General features: G+C 40.1%; 1 protein-coding gene across 1 annotated transcript; it reads left to right on the top strand.

Moving 5' to 3' along the window:
* The first annotated feature begins 145 nt into the window (after positions 1 to 145).
* Positions 146 to 8,802, top strand: ubtd1b (ubiquitin domain containing 1b). The gene is made up of 4 exons (XM_053879749.1): positions 146 to 768; positions 5,866 to 6,093; positions 6,171 to 6,328; positions 7,031 to 8,802. Exons 1-4 carry the CDS (start codon positions 687 to 689, stop codon positions 7,295 to 7,297), a joined length of 735 nt encoding a protein of 244 aa, XP_053735724.1. The 5' UTR covers positions 146 to 686; the 3' UTR covers positions 7,298 to 8,802.
* The last annotated feature ends 6,708 nt before the right edge of the window (positions 8,803 to 15,510 follow it).

Here is a 15,510-nt window from a genome sequence, read left to right as displayed (position 1 = left end):
ATAATTGTTGTTTGAGTTTATTAATAATGTACTACACGTGGCAAAAACAAAAATCCCCTACCTTGCTCTGTGATCCTTAACGGCCTGGTTGATCATGAACTACTCATCTGGCACCCTACTTGTACGCATGCGTTGAAAAGTTCATCAGTTTGGCACGGTGGCCAGTCGCTCCACAGCGGCGGTTGAGGCGATTTTTAGGAAGTGGAGGAGGAAAAGAAGGCTGTCTGCTGAGATAACAGCGTCGGTGTATGTTCCTTAAATGTACCGTCAGTAAGAAAACCGCTGCTCCTAGGAGGAAAAACGGGCTTCAGAAAAGGGAGGAAAGTTTGTTTACTATATTCGTAGCTAGCTGGTTAGCCTCGTTAGCTTCGCTGACTTGAAGTCAATGTTAGCGCTGTTTTGGACCACAGGACATGCTATTCTGTACTTAACCAACCTTTCGTATCAGTTAAATTACGCTAGTGCAGATAAGCGAAGACTGGAAAATTGATTCTCATTAAAACATTTCCAGCATCTCAGAGCAGTGTTTATGCGAGTTGTATTGAAACCAACGTTGAAAAGACGGACGAGACACAGTGTTTTTAAGTTCGTCTAGAGAGAACTGAACCCCATCACGTTTGCCAGTGATGGGAACTCCGACCAGCTAGTGCTGCCACCACCGGGAACCTATCTACACCCCTTTAACTATGGGAGGATGTGTGGGCAGATACTTGGAGAGCTGGGAGGACACGCAGAGCCGTGGATCGTCCAGAAACGGTGGCCGTGGAGGTAAGACAACAAGTCTACATTATGGCAAAGGGCGCACTTTTGATTTTACTGTTTCATGTAATTTGTTTGATGCCGCGTTTTATTTTATTTGTAATTCAGGTTTGGCAGAAAAAGATCTATCAAGTGATGTATGATGGTCCTCTAAGGGGTTGCGTTTAAATTGACTGCTTTTGTTGCGGTTGATTAAGGAAATTAGTTAATGTGACTTACTCAGAATCAGAATCAGAATCAAAATGCCATGGTCAGTGGGGAGCCCACTAACTAGGAAAGTGTTTTGGAATAAAGTGCTGACAAAATAATAAAATAAATAACAACAAGGCTGTTCACGAATTCAACAGTCAGAGTTTGATTTCCCCACTTATGGGATCATCTGCTATCAATGTCATTCAAGTATGTGGTAGGTTTGTTTGTCCTGTAGTTCAGCTGCCTCATTTAAATCCTCTGAAATCGATTATGAAATTATATCAAGCCAATATGCTTGGGTAGTACTCAACACTTGGCGAACAGAGTACTTTTCCCCCTTAAGAACATCATCTATCATTGCAAGAAGCAGGGAAGATAAGGATCAGCTCCTCCAAAGTGCAAAGAGAATGCAATGGAATGCTCCGATAAAGAGAAGTTATTGCTGATAATTTGAACGTTGGTGGAAAGAAAAGGATATTCCCTCTAAGTTGTGAATTCTATTTTTTTTTTGTATGATCGTTTTATAGTTTTTTTGGGAAGATGAATTAAAATCATGAATATGTTGCATTTACAAGTTGTTTTCATTCAGTTGCACATATTCACTGACCTTTAAAACTTTTTTTTGATGCCCGTAAACTTCCTTTGTATTGTCGGAGTTTTGAGGTTTTACAGACATTTGGCTCATTCAATTGAAATGTTTTTCCCCTTGGCCCAAATTCCCAGAACTGTAAATAGCACACTTGTTATACTGAAATATAAAACGTGAGACATTTGTCTTCAAGTCTTAGTTTAAATGTCCCTTCTTGCTCAGACTGTATTTGCTTGGCTTTGGTTTCACTTGCACCCACATAACAGATACATCATGTACATTTGGGAATTTTATTTACTCATGGGGACAGCAGCATTTCACACAGAATGCCTGTTTGAAGCACACAAAACGGAGTCTTGACTCTGTTTCCCGTTTGTTGGACATAAACAATTTGTGACAAGTTCAGATGCGGAAAACCTGATTTATTTATTTACTTTACCCAAATTATATTGCACTACTCACTTGTTGCACAGGACAGTCAGATTCCTCATCTGCAAATCCCAAGCCAAAAAGATCTTTTGTCATGGTAGCTCCACAGTTAATAAAGATAAAAAAGACAAAATCATCAATCACAAAATGCTAAAAATAAAGTCTGCACCCAGTTTTGTTTAATCAATGTAACTAGATATAAAGGCTTTACCATGTCCGTGCTTTTCTGTCAATTCCTTCCCTTTATGTGTTTCTGCTTTTGTTTTCTCAAAAACAACATGAAGCCAACTTGTATATGACCCTCATACCTTTATAGTGAGTCATTTCATTTACACCCAAGCAAAACACGTGTTGGCTCCTTTTCTGGGAGGAGCGTGCTGCATACGCCCTGATGTTCCCTCCTGCAGCCGTAATGTTTGCTGCACATCTTAATGCATTTATGGCAGAAAACGTCTTATGAAATTTTATCACGTTTACCATCATCTTAATAAATTCCTTACTGTGCATTTCTCCTCACATTCTTTAGAGAGCCTTGACATGTTGGGCTGTGTATTAGTTGGCAAGTATCTTGGGATATGATACGTACCCCAAATACAGGAGTGGTGATATGATGTGTTGCAGTATATTGCAATATTTTAATTTCAGCAATATATCGTAATAAGAGCCATAATTTTAAGGGGAAAATCAGAATGCAGTACAATACGATGTAGATGAAAACAAGTCTGTTGTTGTGACGTAAGTCCAGTTAGACTTTGAGTTAAATTGGGCACTCCAACTGAGGAATGAATCACTCCCTTAATCTACGAAATAACCCCAGCATATAAAAATAAAATGTCACAAATGCAGCAGCACATCCAAGTATTAATGCATTAAATATTGATGTAGAGGACTTGCGATATCTCAGTAAAAATATTGATACAACATCGCACAGTATTTGAGGACATTTTACGCCCCTATTGGCATGTAGGTTTGGATGACATTTGGCAGGATAATTTTAGAACCAGATACCATTTATGGTTTTCATGTGCCCTATAAAGCCCTCCATTTCTATTTTACATAAGTGCCATATTGAAAATTCCTTGTAAGCGATACACAAAGCAGTTACTAAAACCAATTATAATACTAAGAGAAGAAAGGCTGAGTATTGGTAGCAAAAACAACATTTCAAGTTTTGTTGCCTGGATGACTGAAGAGCAAACATTTTCGCAATATATTTCATGGCATTATTTTACAATTTGGCAACCGCTTTTGTCTCTAGCGCAGGTGTTTCCCACCATATGTTGTTTTTTTTATTTGAATGTGATAATGACAGATTAAGACCAATGAAAGTGTTGCACTTTTCTCAGTTGTAGAATCTAAAACTGTGTATGTGCGGATAAATGAGGGTTTTGTGCAGATGTCTTTCTCCGGGCAGTATTTTGCAAAACATGAATGAATCACGAAGCAAAAGGCAACCAATAAGAGCAATCTGTTATCTACTCATGTTGTATTATCACCAAAAGAAAGTTTATAATTAAATCCAAGTTGTTAACTTTGCTTGAACTCTGCCTTGTTTCACAATGATTGTTTTTCTGATTGAAACAGCTGTTGAGAAGGTGACATGATTGTATTCCTGTTTTAGATGATTATGAAATCCACTCACATCATCATTTTGCTGTGATGATTGCAGCCATGTAATGTGCTGCGATCCTACACCACCACGTCCTCGTGTTTACTCGTGCTTAGCCGCCTACGCTATAAATAATTAGTTTGAAAGGAAGACAGTCTCTCGGTTTACTCCTTACTGACTCGCGTTTCTGCTTGTTAAAGACACAAACTCAGATTCAATCCGTCTGTTGTTTAACGTCCTTGTGTGCCTGTTGTACAAATAGAATTCGACAGGGTTGGTATGTCGAAGTGGTATCTGGCAGACTGGCTTCAAGATGAGGTCAGATACGTGATTGTTTCCTTTGCTGGTGTCAGGGTATTGTGCGTGCGTGCATGCATTCATTGTTTGGCCCACTTACACCAGGGTTTTCCTGGCCAGGCCATTCTTTGTGTAAATATTGAATGGTGGGAAGCACAGGTAGAGTTACACGGACACATGTAGGCCACCCATGCTTCATATATTTTGCAGAACAGAATGACGTCCTCAGTTCTGACCAAGCTTTCCGCTAGGGGGTGTGTGAACTGTGAAATATGAAAAAATGGATTGCATTCTCAGCAGGACACCCTAAATGTCTAAATGTTTATTAGTGCCTGTATAATGCCCTACTCGTAGTGTCATAACTCTGGTTTCCATGAAAAGGGTGCTTCAGTCCGGTAATTTCGCCGAATATGATTCTCAACCCTTTTACAGCTGTAGCTTGGCCATCACGGTCACCATATTTGTTTACCAGCGTAATCCCGCGGTTATCCACATTTTGCAAGCCGCTGTACTAGCAGTATGGAAGTGCTGTTAGTGATGGGATGTCTGACGCTGATGACAGGTGGAAACTGCAGATAAGTTCCACACTTTAAACAATTGTTTACAGAACTAACTCGTAGCTTTTTAGTCTGATCCCCCCACTCCCAGTGCTGTGCAGTGAACTGCACTGGGTGGCGCAGGATCATACATCGCTTGCTGAATGTGGGCTAAATAGCTTTATTGGGAACAAAATTAATGTGGTTCTGTTTATTTAATCTAGCAGCGGGCCTTTATATGTACTGTTTGAATGAATAAATGTTTAAAGTCGCGAAAGTCTAGAAAACCATCACAGCTGATACAACTGTACAGAATGCTTGTCTTATAAGCATAAATATATGAAAGAAGATGAACAAAACGGTACATGCGGTAGCTTGTAATAATGAAAAGAATCATTCTAAAAATGTGGCAAGAGACCTCTACATCCGAAAGTGTTTTTGTGGCAGCAGCTTGACTTTTTGTACAATTTGTGATATTTACAGCTTCTTTTTTACAAAGCAAGGTTTTAAGTCATTTGTTGTCATGGTGTGTTGGGAAGGGAATGGATTGTGATGCTTTGGATGCCCTGTTTCAAAAACTTAGCTAAAAGCCTGGTTCTGGTTAGACAACTTGATGATTTTAGTGTGGCACACAGATTCAGATCATTTTGGGATTTTGGATACTAACCATAAGAGGAATCCGCATGTTGTAGATGAACAAAGGTTTGAGTTGATAAGCACTCATCAAGCTTATCAACTTGCAATGATTTTACGGCTTGTACTATCGCATCGTGCCTCGCTTCAATGATCTCCAGCAACACTTGACACACTTGAAGCTTATTATTGTTGATGCCTTTACTTATCCATGTTTAGATCGTCAAACACTTGAATATAAAGTGGACTTAAGTAAATCACCATGAATGAAAAAATGCCATACACTCATCTCTTTGAATACAAACAGCCACATAATGATAATGTGTGTGTTTTGGTCACATCACCCTACTTGTGAACTATTGGATTACTGTAGTAAGCGATGAATGACAATATTGTAATCAGGTAGTCTTCTCCCTCTATGAAGTTATGGTCTCTATCCGATGGGCCATCACCTGATTGGGCGACTATGCGACCTAATAGCATCCCCTCTTTTCCTCGTCGTCATTTGTGAGACGTTTCTCAAAGCTGTCGATTCTCTGACCCTGACATTTAAACACAAGTTTGACCGAACATTGATCCCACATGTTCCACACGTGGCTGCAGTTGCACAGTTTATGCTGAGCAGCTGTTGTTGATTGCTGGGATGCTTGAAAACTTACATAAGAGGATGGATCATATGTTGGCTAACTTGGTTCAATCCGGGGAGACTGTTTATCGCAGATGTTGGTGTGACATCATCTGCAGCGAGACGCACACCCAGCTTTTGTTTCTTTTAGCGAGAGCCACAGGAATGTATTTGTAACCACTTATGTCCTCGGCAGGACGGAACGAGCCTCTGAGAAAAGACCGCCCCAAGTGGAAGAGCGACTATCCCATGACAGAGGGACAACTACGGAGCAAGCGAGATGAGTTCTGGGACACGGCCCCGGCTTTTGAGGGTCGGAAGGAGATATGGGACGCCCTGAAAGCGGCCACAGTGGCTCTGGAGTGTAATGACCACGAGCTGGCGCAGGCCATCGTAGATGGAGCCAGCATCACACTGCCCCACGGTAACCAGACAAAGTCAAGTAAAGCAACTGTTGATCCGGACTGAATGATCAATCTCTTGTTTGCCCCTGTGTTCCAGGTACTTTGACTGAGTGCTACGATGAACTTGGGAATAGATATATGCTGCCGGTGTACTGCCTCTCTCCACCAATGAATCTCATCTCAGAGCGCAGCGATGAGGACCCCAGTGACAGTCCAGAACCTCCCTCTGCTTCCAAGAAAGAATTCCAGCTCAAGGTACAACTAGATGCATCTGAAGCTCAATGACCAAGAAGAGAAGAATATGCTTGTATAATTTGAAATGCTTTTGGTCTTCAATTACATTTTATAAAGATTAACATACATTTTTTTCATTCTCATTCTGGACAGAGGTAGGGAAAATGTCCTATTAAAAGCCCGACTAGGTTTTGAATACAAATTATTTGTATCATTAAATGTGAAAATGTGCTTAAATTATTGTATTGCATGAGTTTTAAATTATGACTATTAAATAATTGGCTTTTATCTCATGTGTCTTGAAAACACGTTTGCTTTAAAGAGGACTGCGAAAGATGCAAGTCGTAACAGTTAAAAAGTTAAGTTTTAATGTTATTTAAATTCCTTTCACTCTAAGCTAGAGATTTACAATTGTCTTTATGTTTCTCAAACTTGTGTTGTAAATAGTGGTTAATAAAGCATGTCTTGCATTGATCTAAATATTTGTGATAAATAATGGAAAAAAAGATTTAAAACCAGTTTACGGTGTGTTTACATAAAATTAAATCTTGCACATACCTGAGCATTTTTGTGTTTTCTTTATTGCATTTGTTCCAGCTTTTATAGATCTACCGTGTCTAACATTGTTGCCAGCACTGCCATGAAGTCATCAAAATGCCCTTTCAACCCCATTTGATTGTTCTTTCCCAATAGTTACAAATGTCCTCTCTCTGCTATGTGCAGGTACGCATGTCCACAGGGAAGGACCTGCGCCTCAGCGCCAGCATGTCCGACACCATCGGTCAGCTGAAGAAGCAGCTTCAGGCTCAAGAGGACATCGACGCCACCCATCAGCGCTGGTTCTTCTCTGGCAAACTGCTCACGGACAAGACGCGGCTGCAGGACACTAAGATCCAGAAGGACTTTGTCATCCAGGTCATTGTTAACCCACAGGCCCTGAGTGTGTCCCCTGCTGCCACCGTGGGCTCCTCAGCACCTCCAGCTGAATGAAAGGCCTTTCTCATTCCAGATCAACTTAACGTGACTGAATTCAATTGTGCTGCTCTTGACTTCAACCAGAGGGCAGTGTTGTTCAGAATCTGCTGGATCGTCCTTCAATTTACAGCTCTGTAACTCCTCTTTTGCCTTTTTTCTCAAACAACGCTGACAAACTAAGTGCCAATGAAAGTAGTGTGGAGGTGGCTGTTTTGTTGGTGCTGAAGCACATCTTCGCTTCTGACCCTCAGGAGGAGCAGAAGAGGACACAAGCATGATGAGATTTGTTTTACGTTTTCGTCTTTTAGGGAAACTATGTAAAGTGAGCCTTTTTTGCACATTTCAATAATGGAACTCTACCTTTTGTGGCAGTTTGGGTGCCTTTTTGGGGACTGCTGGGCTGTACTTTAGAATCAGGAACCTGTAGGTCAATCAAGCTTTAGCTGCTGCTTTTTCATAGACTATATCAGAGGAAATATGCGGGGAAATGACTTCTGCTGGAGTTGCTCTCGTTCTCCCATCTTTTCTTTCACCGTTGAAAAATGTTGACGGACATGACGGTTGCGTTGAGAAATTTCACATTCTTATTAAGACATATCTAATATATCGCTGTAGTTAGGGCTAGTTGTGGTTCCACTACAACCGGAGGAATGTCAATTGCAATTTCCCTTTATTCCAGTTGATTAAAAAAAATAGATTCATTAATTGGCTTTTTGCTGCGCTGTTCAGTTTGTTTTATAAAATGATGACATCCTCGAGCACAAACTGTTGCATAAACAAAAGATTTTTTTATAAACCTGAAATATTGCTATTTTTAGATAAATATATACTTATAGGGAGCAATGCACAATTATTATTTTTTACTTTTAATTAAAAGGAATTTCTATTATCACTATTTGCGGACGACATCTGACTTTACTTGGCTGAACAAATCATTTTTTTGAGGTAATTCTCTTGATGCTTCACCTGACAAATATAATACTAAATACTATTCCAAAAATGTAAACATGCTGCATTTTGGGAAGAGAAATGATTGGAAAAAAACAAAACGTGGAAAAGGGTTGCACAAAAATGTAACACAATTAGGTAAACAAGACAAAGAAAACAACGTTTGAGGTGTCGATTTCATTGCTTAGTCACAGCACAGTAACTTAGACTTGTTCCCTGAACTGTGCCTGAGAGACCTGATGCCTGGTTAACCATTCCCATCATTCTCTGTGGACTGAAACTAAAGTTCAAGTTAAACACACCATGAGCCAGTTGTTACTAAAGTTTTCAATTCCATTTGTGGCCTTTTGGGGTATTTATGCAAACTTGAAGAAACCTTTGTCTCTTGGTGCAATATGGTAGTTCTAGTGTTTCCATGTGTTCCATTGACCACCAGCAAAGTCTCATACAATCATTTGCGTCTGTATGCTCATTTAAATGTTCATTTCTGTCAGTTTGATTTGTATTCCAACATCTGTTTCCCCAGCTGCTCATTGAGTAAATATGAAACCATTAAAGTGTCTTTAAAGATTTTTATTCTTGGTCTTCTTCTTTGCTAATGTGGGGATTTGACATTTGGTTGAAGGGCTTCCTTAACAGTCTCATGTATCATGACTGTATCATCAACTGTTTTTCTCAACTATGTAAATGTTAAAAAGTGGAGAAACTGGCATTTGTTCCATTCAAAAGTCATTCGATTTGTCTCTCAATTGACACACTTTGTTATGCACCATAAACCTGATCTACAAATAGATCACTAAAAACTAGCGAATCCTGTCCTGGTCTAACTTCACGAAGCACTGTTTGGATGTTAGGGTTCAGTATAGGAGTTTATGGAGATTATGGGCCGGACAGTGCCATCTGCTGGGCTCAGGAAATGAGGACACCGCTTCATGGGCCCTCCTCAGCCCAGGAGTAGGAAGCCTCTTTCTTATGGTTTGTAAGTTAATACATCGAAGCACCTACATTACGGATGCTTGAGGATCAGATAAGAGTGAAGCGTGTGTTTTTCAAATGGGATCATTTACATGAATATTCAGGAATAAAGAAAACCCAACATGATATTTGATTGATCCTGCTTCTCTGGATTCTTTTGTGGCCCGTGTAATTGTTTTCAACAAGGAGTACATCATCACTTTTTTCCCCAGAATTTTTGCTACTGTTAATGCCCATTTTAAACGAATCTTATTTCAAACAAGACAACTGAAGTCACTGGAAATAAGTGTCCCAAAGAACATCTCTCTTATCTAGTTCATTCTATAATTGATTTATTCTTAGTTTATTCTTGTATTTCATTGTTGTTGTTGTTTTATTTACTAGTATTTTTTTTATTGTGTAATTTATTTATTTATTTAGTCCCCCACCGAACCACTTACAAAGCAGAATAGTATGCCTAAATCTTAACGCGCATGCTCAATAAATTGGGTGCATCTTCTTGTACGTGTTCGGGCCGCCGCCTTGTGATGACGTTACGCCATTCAGTTTGTGGGATTAAGGTTTTCATGATTTCACACGTCAAATTAACGCTTGAAAGGGAACTTCAGGTGAGACATTTATAGACGCAATGTGAATATATTCAGTCTGGAAAATAGTTGATGATATCACGCTGCACATGATTCAAGGCTCTTTAACGCCATTTAAAATATAGTTGATAGGTAAATACGGGGTTAGACTACTTCAAAGGACTCTAATATATATAGATTTAAGTTGAACATTTTACGTCGAACAAATTAAGATGACGAGATGACGGGCGCTGTTATGCCAGGTTATATTGAGCCACTAGATGGCAGTGCAGGCTAGATGTGTCTAATACTATGACCGCTGTGACCAACGCTGCGTTGCAGCCCCATTGAATTTCTAACTGAGACGAAATGTGTTTATTTCTCCAGTTGCTGCTGGATGATTATATTATATGCAGAACTATGGCAGTTGTTTTTTTCTGTGAAAGTTCAAATCCACATGTGGCTTGTGGTAGTCGTGAGTGGGGAAAAGCCCCGGTGGACAGCAGAATTCACTGAGGTCATTGTGCTTGTGGCCATCAGTGACTGTGCTGCCACAGCAGAAATTGAACCGATGTCTGTGAGGCCATTACAGACACGGCGGTGCAAGTTCAATGTGGACGCGGCATGAGTGAAATGATCTCTAACTTGCTTCTCCTCCTCAACCTGAGTGGCGGCCTGTCTATGAAGCGCGACAAGGAAAGAGTTGAGTTTTGCTCTGTCCACCTCAAATGCAGCTCCCTCTGAAACAAACGCCGCTATTATGTCTGATGCTGATCCCTTCTGTAGTGAACTAGAATGTTTACAAGAGCTCAGTAATCTGCGGACTGATTTACAGGAACTGGAGGTCACACAGGGGTCGGCGAGATGTTTATGAGAGTGTGTTTAGAGGGATAAATATGGGCGCAGACTTGAGTTCAGAATAGCTGAACAGGCGAAATCCTCTCACTCAGTCTGGCGTGCGATTAAAAGTGTAGTTTACTGCAACTGCTCACTCAATGTCATGCAGAATACGAATAAGCATTTGGTGTGATCCGTGAAGGGAATGGTGATTTGAAGGGGTCCATTCAGTTATAGACATGGAGATAAATCTAATCCCTCAGACTCCTGCTCTCACAACACACTTACCCAACACTCACCTAATACCATCGTCTGTGTGTGAATCACCTAAGAGCTGCTTATGCCGCTACGCTGTCAATCTGAACCTGGTCACCTCATGGCCTGACTGGCAACGTCACAGCAGGACCGAAACCAATCCAAGGACAGCTTCCAGGGATTACAGTGTCTGTGAATGTGCGGTGACTTGGTTAATTCGTTTAACCTTTTCTGGACTGATGCGGCTACGCTCCACGGAAACGAAAAAAAAAACATGATTCACTTTATTAACCGAATAAAAAAAAAAAGTATTACTATCATAAAGTTAAACTGAAATGAAATGTGGTGTCATTTAAAATAAATAATATATAAATAATATCAGTGATGTGATTAAGGGTTGAGCTGTTACTGTATTTACCAAAACAGACCTGAACATTCACAGTGTAATAAATAGTGTATTGGAAAGGTGTCCTCTTCACCTGCGGAACCCTCCGAGTGTGTCACCCACGCACAGAGCTTTATGTAAACCTCCCAAGCGAATCACAAAGCAGTTTATTTTAATCAGTGGACGAACTTTACGGTAACAAGCTTGACTTAAGGGGAATCAACAGGAGCTTGAGTGGGATTAGACAATGATATGCTGTTTGGGAAAGGAGGCTTTTTCGACCGGTGAGGGACAGGTAAGGTCACATTCATCTCTCATGAGAATTTTAGGACCGGATCACGGTGTTACGCACCCAAATATTAGCTCAATAAAACACTCGCCAAAGACAGGAAGGAAGTGTGTCATGCGTATGAAGAAGTTAAAACAATGACATCAGACACTTTAAAAGCACTTTTATATGATGATTAGAATAGAGTCATGAATACAGTTGATGCGTGTAATACGTATTGTAATGTGCTATCAGAACAACTGAGCTTTAAAAGAGACAATAAATATATACTCAAGATTAAAAGGGAATATTAGATCAGAAGAAGGAAGGACAAGTTAGAGAGTTGGGTTTAGATTTACAGACGGACTAATGTGTCTTTTAAAATCATAATGGACCCCTATTAAACACATCAGCATGTCTGCACAAAACAAAACACTCTATGATATGAAATAGTAGCATTAGAAAATGTGCGTAAGCTCTCTAGCCCCCCTCTGAAGGAAAGCACACAGTCGCTCTCTACCACGGCACGTTCTAGCAAGGAGGTGGGTGTTTTCTGAGCTGCGCTGGAGGCAGAGCCAAGCGCACTGTAAGATTTCTGACTTTATACAGTACTAGCTTTAAAATGGAGCATCATCAATATGAGGATCCACCATGGAGAGGAGAATAATTGAGAAGACTGGGGAATAAGAGAGATGAAGAAAGGAAAAGTGTAAGAGTGTTCCCCAGGAGAGAATGGTTGCGACTTAATCCCCAGCCTAAATTCGATGCAGAAAAGCCACTCAAGCAATTGGAGTCTTTCCCCATTTCCCATCAGGGGTTGCAAAACAGAAAGTGAGTCGCCTCCACCTTCACCTATCTCCATCATCCGTTCTGGCCATATCCTTCTTTATCGCTTTCTTGAACGTCATTGGTTGTCTTCCTCTTCTTCTTTCACACAGTACTTTCTAACATTCTTGGAGTGGTGACCTGTCAGGGGTGACTTGTGCACCCTACCCTGAAAGTTGCCAGGATAAACTCCACCCACCCAAATATCCAATGGAAACGAAGGACCGAAAATGGCAGAGACTCAAGTTTTGAAATGAATTTGTGATCACCTCTGACGTTCGTTTTTCTCTCCCATTGTACCATTATTCGAGTGACTGCGATTTCCATGATCTCACTCAACATACCACACACTTCTGATTGTTTTTTTTTCCTCTGGAAATCAGAATCTGCATTTCAGGTTACAGTCCTAATCACCCGCTTCACTCTACCATTATGTTTTCGACTCTGCTCCACAATAGGAGTGATGTCATTTAAACACAGTTGGTCCCTCGGGTCTAACCATACATCACGTTCCATGAGGGCCAGATGAAATTTCATGAGCCGCAGTTTTCACTACATTTACTTTTTCTGGGAAACTTCACATCAGACGGAAAATAATTGTATCCAGCAGTTGTATGTGCCTTCATGTGGATGTTCAGCCGGAATATACAAACGTTCCCTGGAGAAACCTTCGATAAAAGATATATAAATAATTCAACAGACATGATTTCTGCTGCCGTTCCCGCTTTATTAAAGTGTAATATTGGTTTTAATTGTATTTTCTTCTAGCAGAAATTTGCATGATGGCATTATGGCAACCATCTGTTGCAACATTTTATCCACGACAGGGTCAGGAAATAATAAATATAGGCCATTTATGCTTTTATTTTGAAGAAACGTGCCAATTACTCAATGTTCAACCAACACAACAGATTAAAATGTTGACAAACATGTCGTTTTCGACAATCTGTCAGGTAAGAAATGAGCATCTACAGGCGTTGACAAACCATTACTATATTAGTTATATGGTAATAAAACAGCTGCGACATACCAGTTTCTGAAGACCTGCTTTTGTCATCATTTGCTCAGGTGTGAGTTCATCGCTTGGATCGTCCGTTAAGAGACTGTGACATGCAAAGTTATTGAGGAAGTCATTTCCTTAAAGGTGACTTGGTGCAACTGTTCCTGAATGCAGCAGCATGTATGTAATGCTTTTGATAAACTGTAATATAAGTTTTACTGCATCGACCTACACCCTCAAAAGATTACGTGCTCCTACCCACACCCTTGTTTTATTATGTAAAATTGGCCAAACATTTAATCACGTTGAACTATAAATGTTACTGTGGTCATTCTATGTATAATAACGTAACATTTTTACAGAAATTCAGTTAAGCTGTGAAGTCATTTACACTCTCATGAATCACAGATATGTTTTTGTAAAGCGGTCTTCAGAACCAGAGTAGAATGGTTCAGCTAAGCAGCACAAAGTGGTGTCCTCCATGAACAAATCAAAATGGAAGGATTTGAAATGACATATGTAGGATGGTTTTAAAAAGATGGCAATAACGTTTAGTGAATGGCCCTAAACCTTTAGACCAAATTATTACTTCAGCTTTTGCTTCCATCCCATGTAAAAATGACTTTAAAACGCTTCATTCCCCTTAGTGAAAGCAGCTCACTTTTTCCAAAGGGTTTCACTTAATGTTGCATGTTACGATTTAGGGGGGCATAACTTAAAGGACTCTGGGAACCTATAGTCACTTCCTCCAAATGTACATATATGGTAGTCCACAGCGTGCAGCATGCTGAGAACCTTGACTCTACCTTTGCTTTGTCTCTGAGTTGACTCCATCCTGTCTTGTTTACTGCCTTAAAACTCAGTTTGTATGAGAACCTTGGAAGCAGCTGTGATCTCTGTTTATATATTCGGACTTCTTCCTGTTGGGAGTGTGCAGAGTAATAACAGCCTGGAGGTCCGTTTCATGTTCATGCAGGAGACAGTTTACTACTGTTTTCTTGGTGATAAATCTCTGAATCACAGATGATGAAATCTTCAAGCCCAAACACACTCACAGACTCACAACTTTCTACGATATAAGATGATTGATAGTTTACAGTAAATTATTTTCCATCATCTTGCTCATCATATCCTTGAGGCCTTGCGCATTAAAATGAAATGAAACAGGCCATTTTTTGCAATAGGACCTTGGGCTGTTGCGATACATTATGGGAGTGAATAATGTAGTGGAGGGAGTTCTTTTTTTTTTTTTTCAACCTGAAGCTAGCTAACTAAGGCCAGCTAAAACTGATGTCCCAAATCCTTCTTTGAATGAACTTAAACTCGAATGATTTCATTTCAATGTAAACAATACATTTCTGTGCAGAGTTGAGGTGAGAGCCGAGGGGGAAGAGGAGGAGACTCTGCGCCACACAAGTTGCCCCTGGGGTGAGTGGTTATGTTGGCTTTGGCAGGAAATACTGGGAGAGAGGGAGGAGGGCGTGTATGTCTCTATGTTCTCGTGTGTGAATGAGTAAGTGTGCGCTGGGGTTGGGTGGGGGGTGAGGGCAACTTTTGGTGCCACGTTTGCATCACACAACTGTAATTTCTTTCAGTGCCCATGAAACATCCATGAAACAAAACCTTTTGTGTCTTAAGTGGGTTTGCGTGATTTAAGCTGCTTCAGGACTGACGTCTTTCCATTTCTGTCAAGTTCAGTTTGGCTCTTTATTCTAATGGTTACCTGCATTTTAATGTGATCCTTCCCTGGCTATGATAATATGGAGGAGAATTTAGCTTCAGTTGAATTGTTCATTGCTTGCATGATATCTGAATTAAGCATTGAGAAATTACCTACAATATTGACGGCATAATCTGAGAAGGTTCTTCTTTCATTGTTTGTACGCAGGATTTTATAACCTTTAACCTAATAGAATTCTGGCCATATAAGTAAAATGAGTCTTCAGTCTCGATTTATTAATAAAATAAGTGTAAAACTCGTTACACTTGCCAGTGAGTGAGGGAAAACTCAATACAAAGGAAGTTTGTTTAAGTGAGGAAATCATAGTATTACAAAGAAATGATACTAATGAGTACAATTTGCAGACAGCAAACAACAAAAAGGATCACACTTTCGTAGAAAGGACAGCAACTTCTTACACGACAGCTTTCCATATTTCCATTCTGCTG

The sequence above is a fragment of the Synchiropus splendidus genome, chromosome 1 (assembly GCF_027744825.2).
Source record: "Synchiropus splendidus isolate RoL2022-P1 chromosome 1, RoL_Sspl_1.0, whole genome shotgun sequence".
Taxonomy (NCBI): Eukaryota; Metazoa; Chordata; class Actinopteri; order Syngnathiformes; family Callionymidae; genus Synchiropus; species Synchiropus splendidus.
The sequence above is the reverse complement of the archived record's forward strand: the minus strand, read 5'-3'. Positions and strand labels throughout refer to the sequence as shown.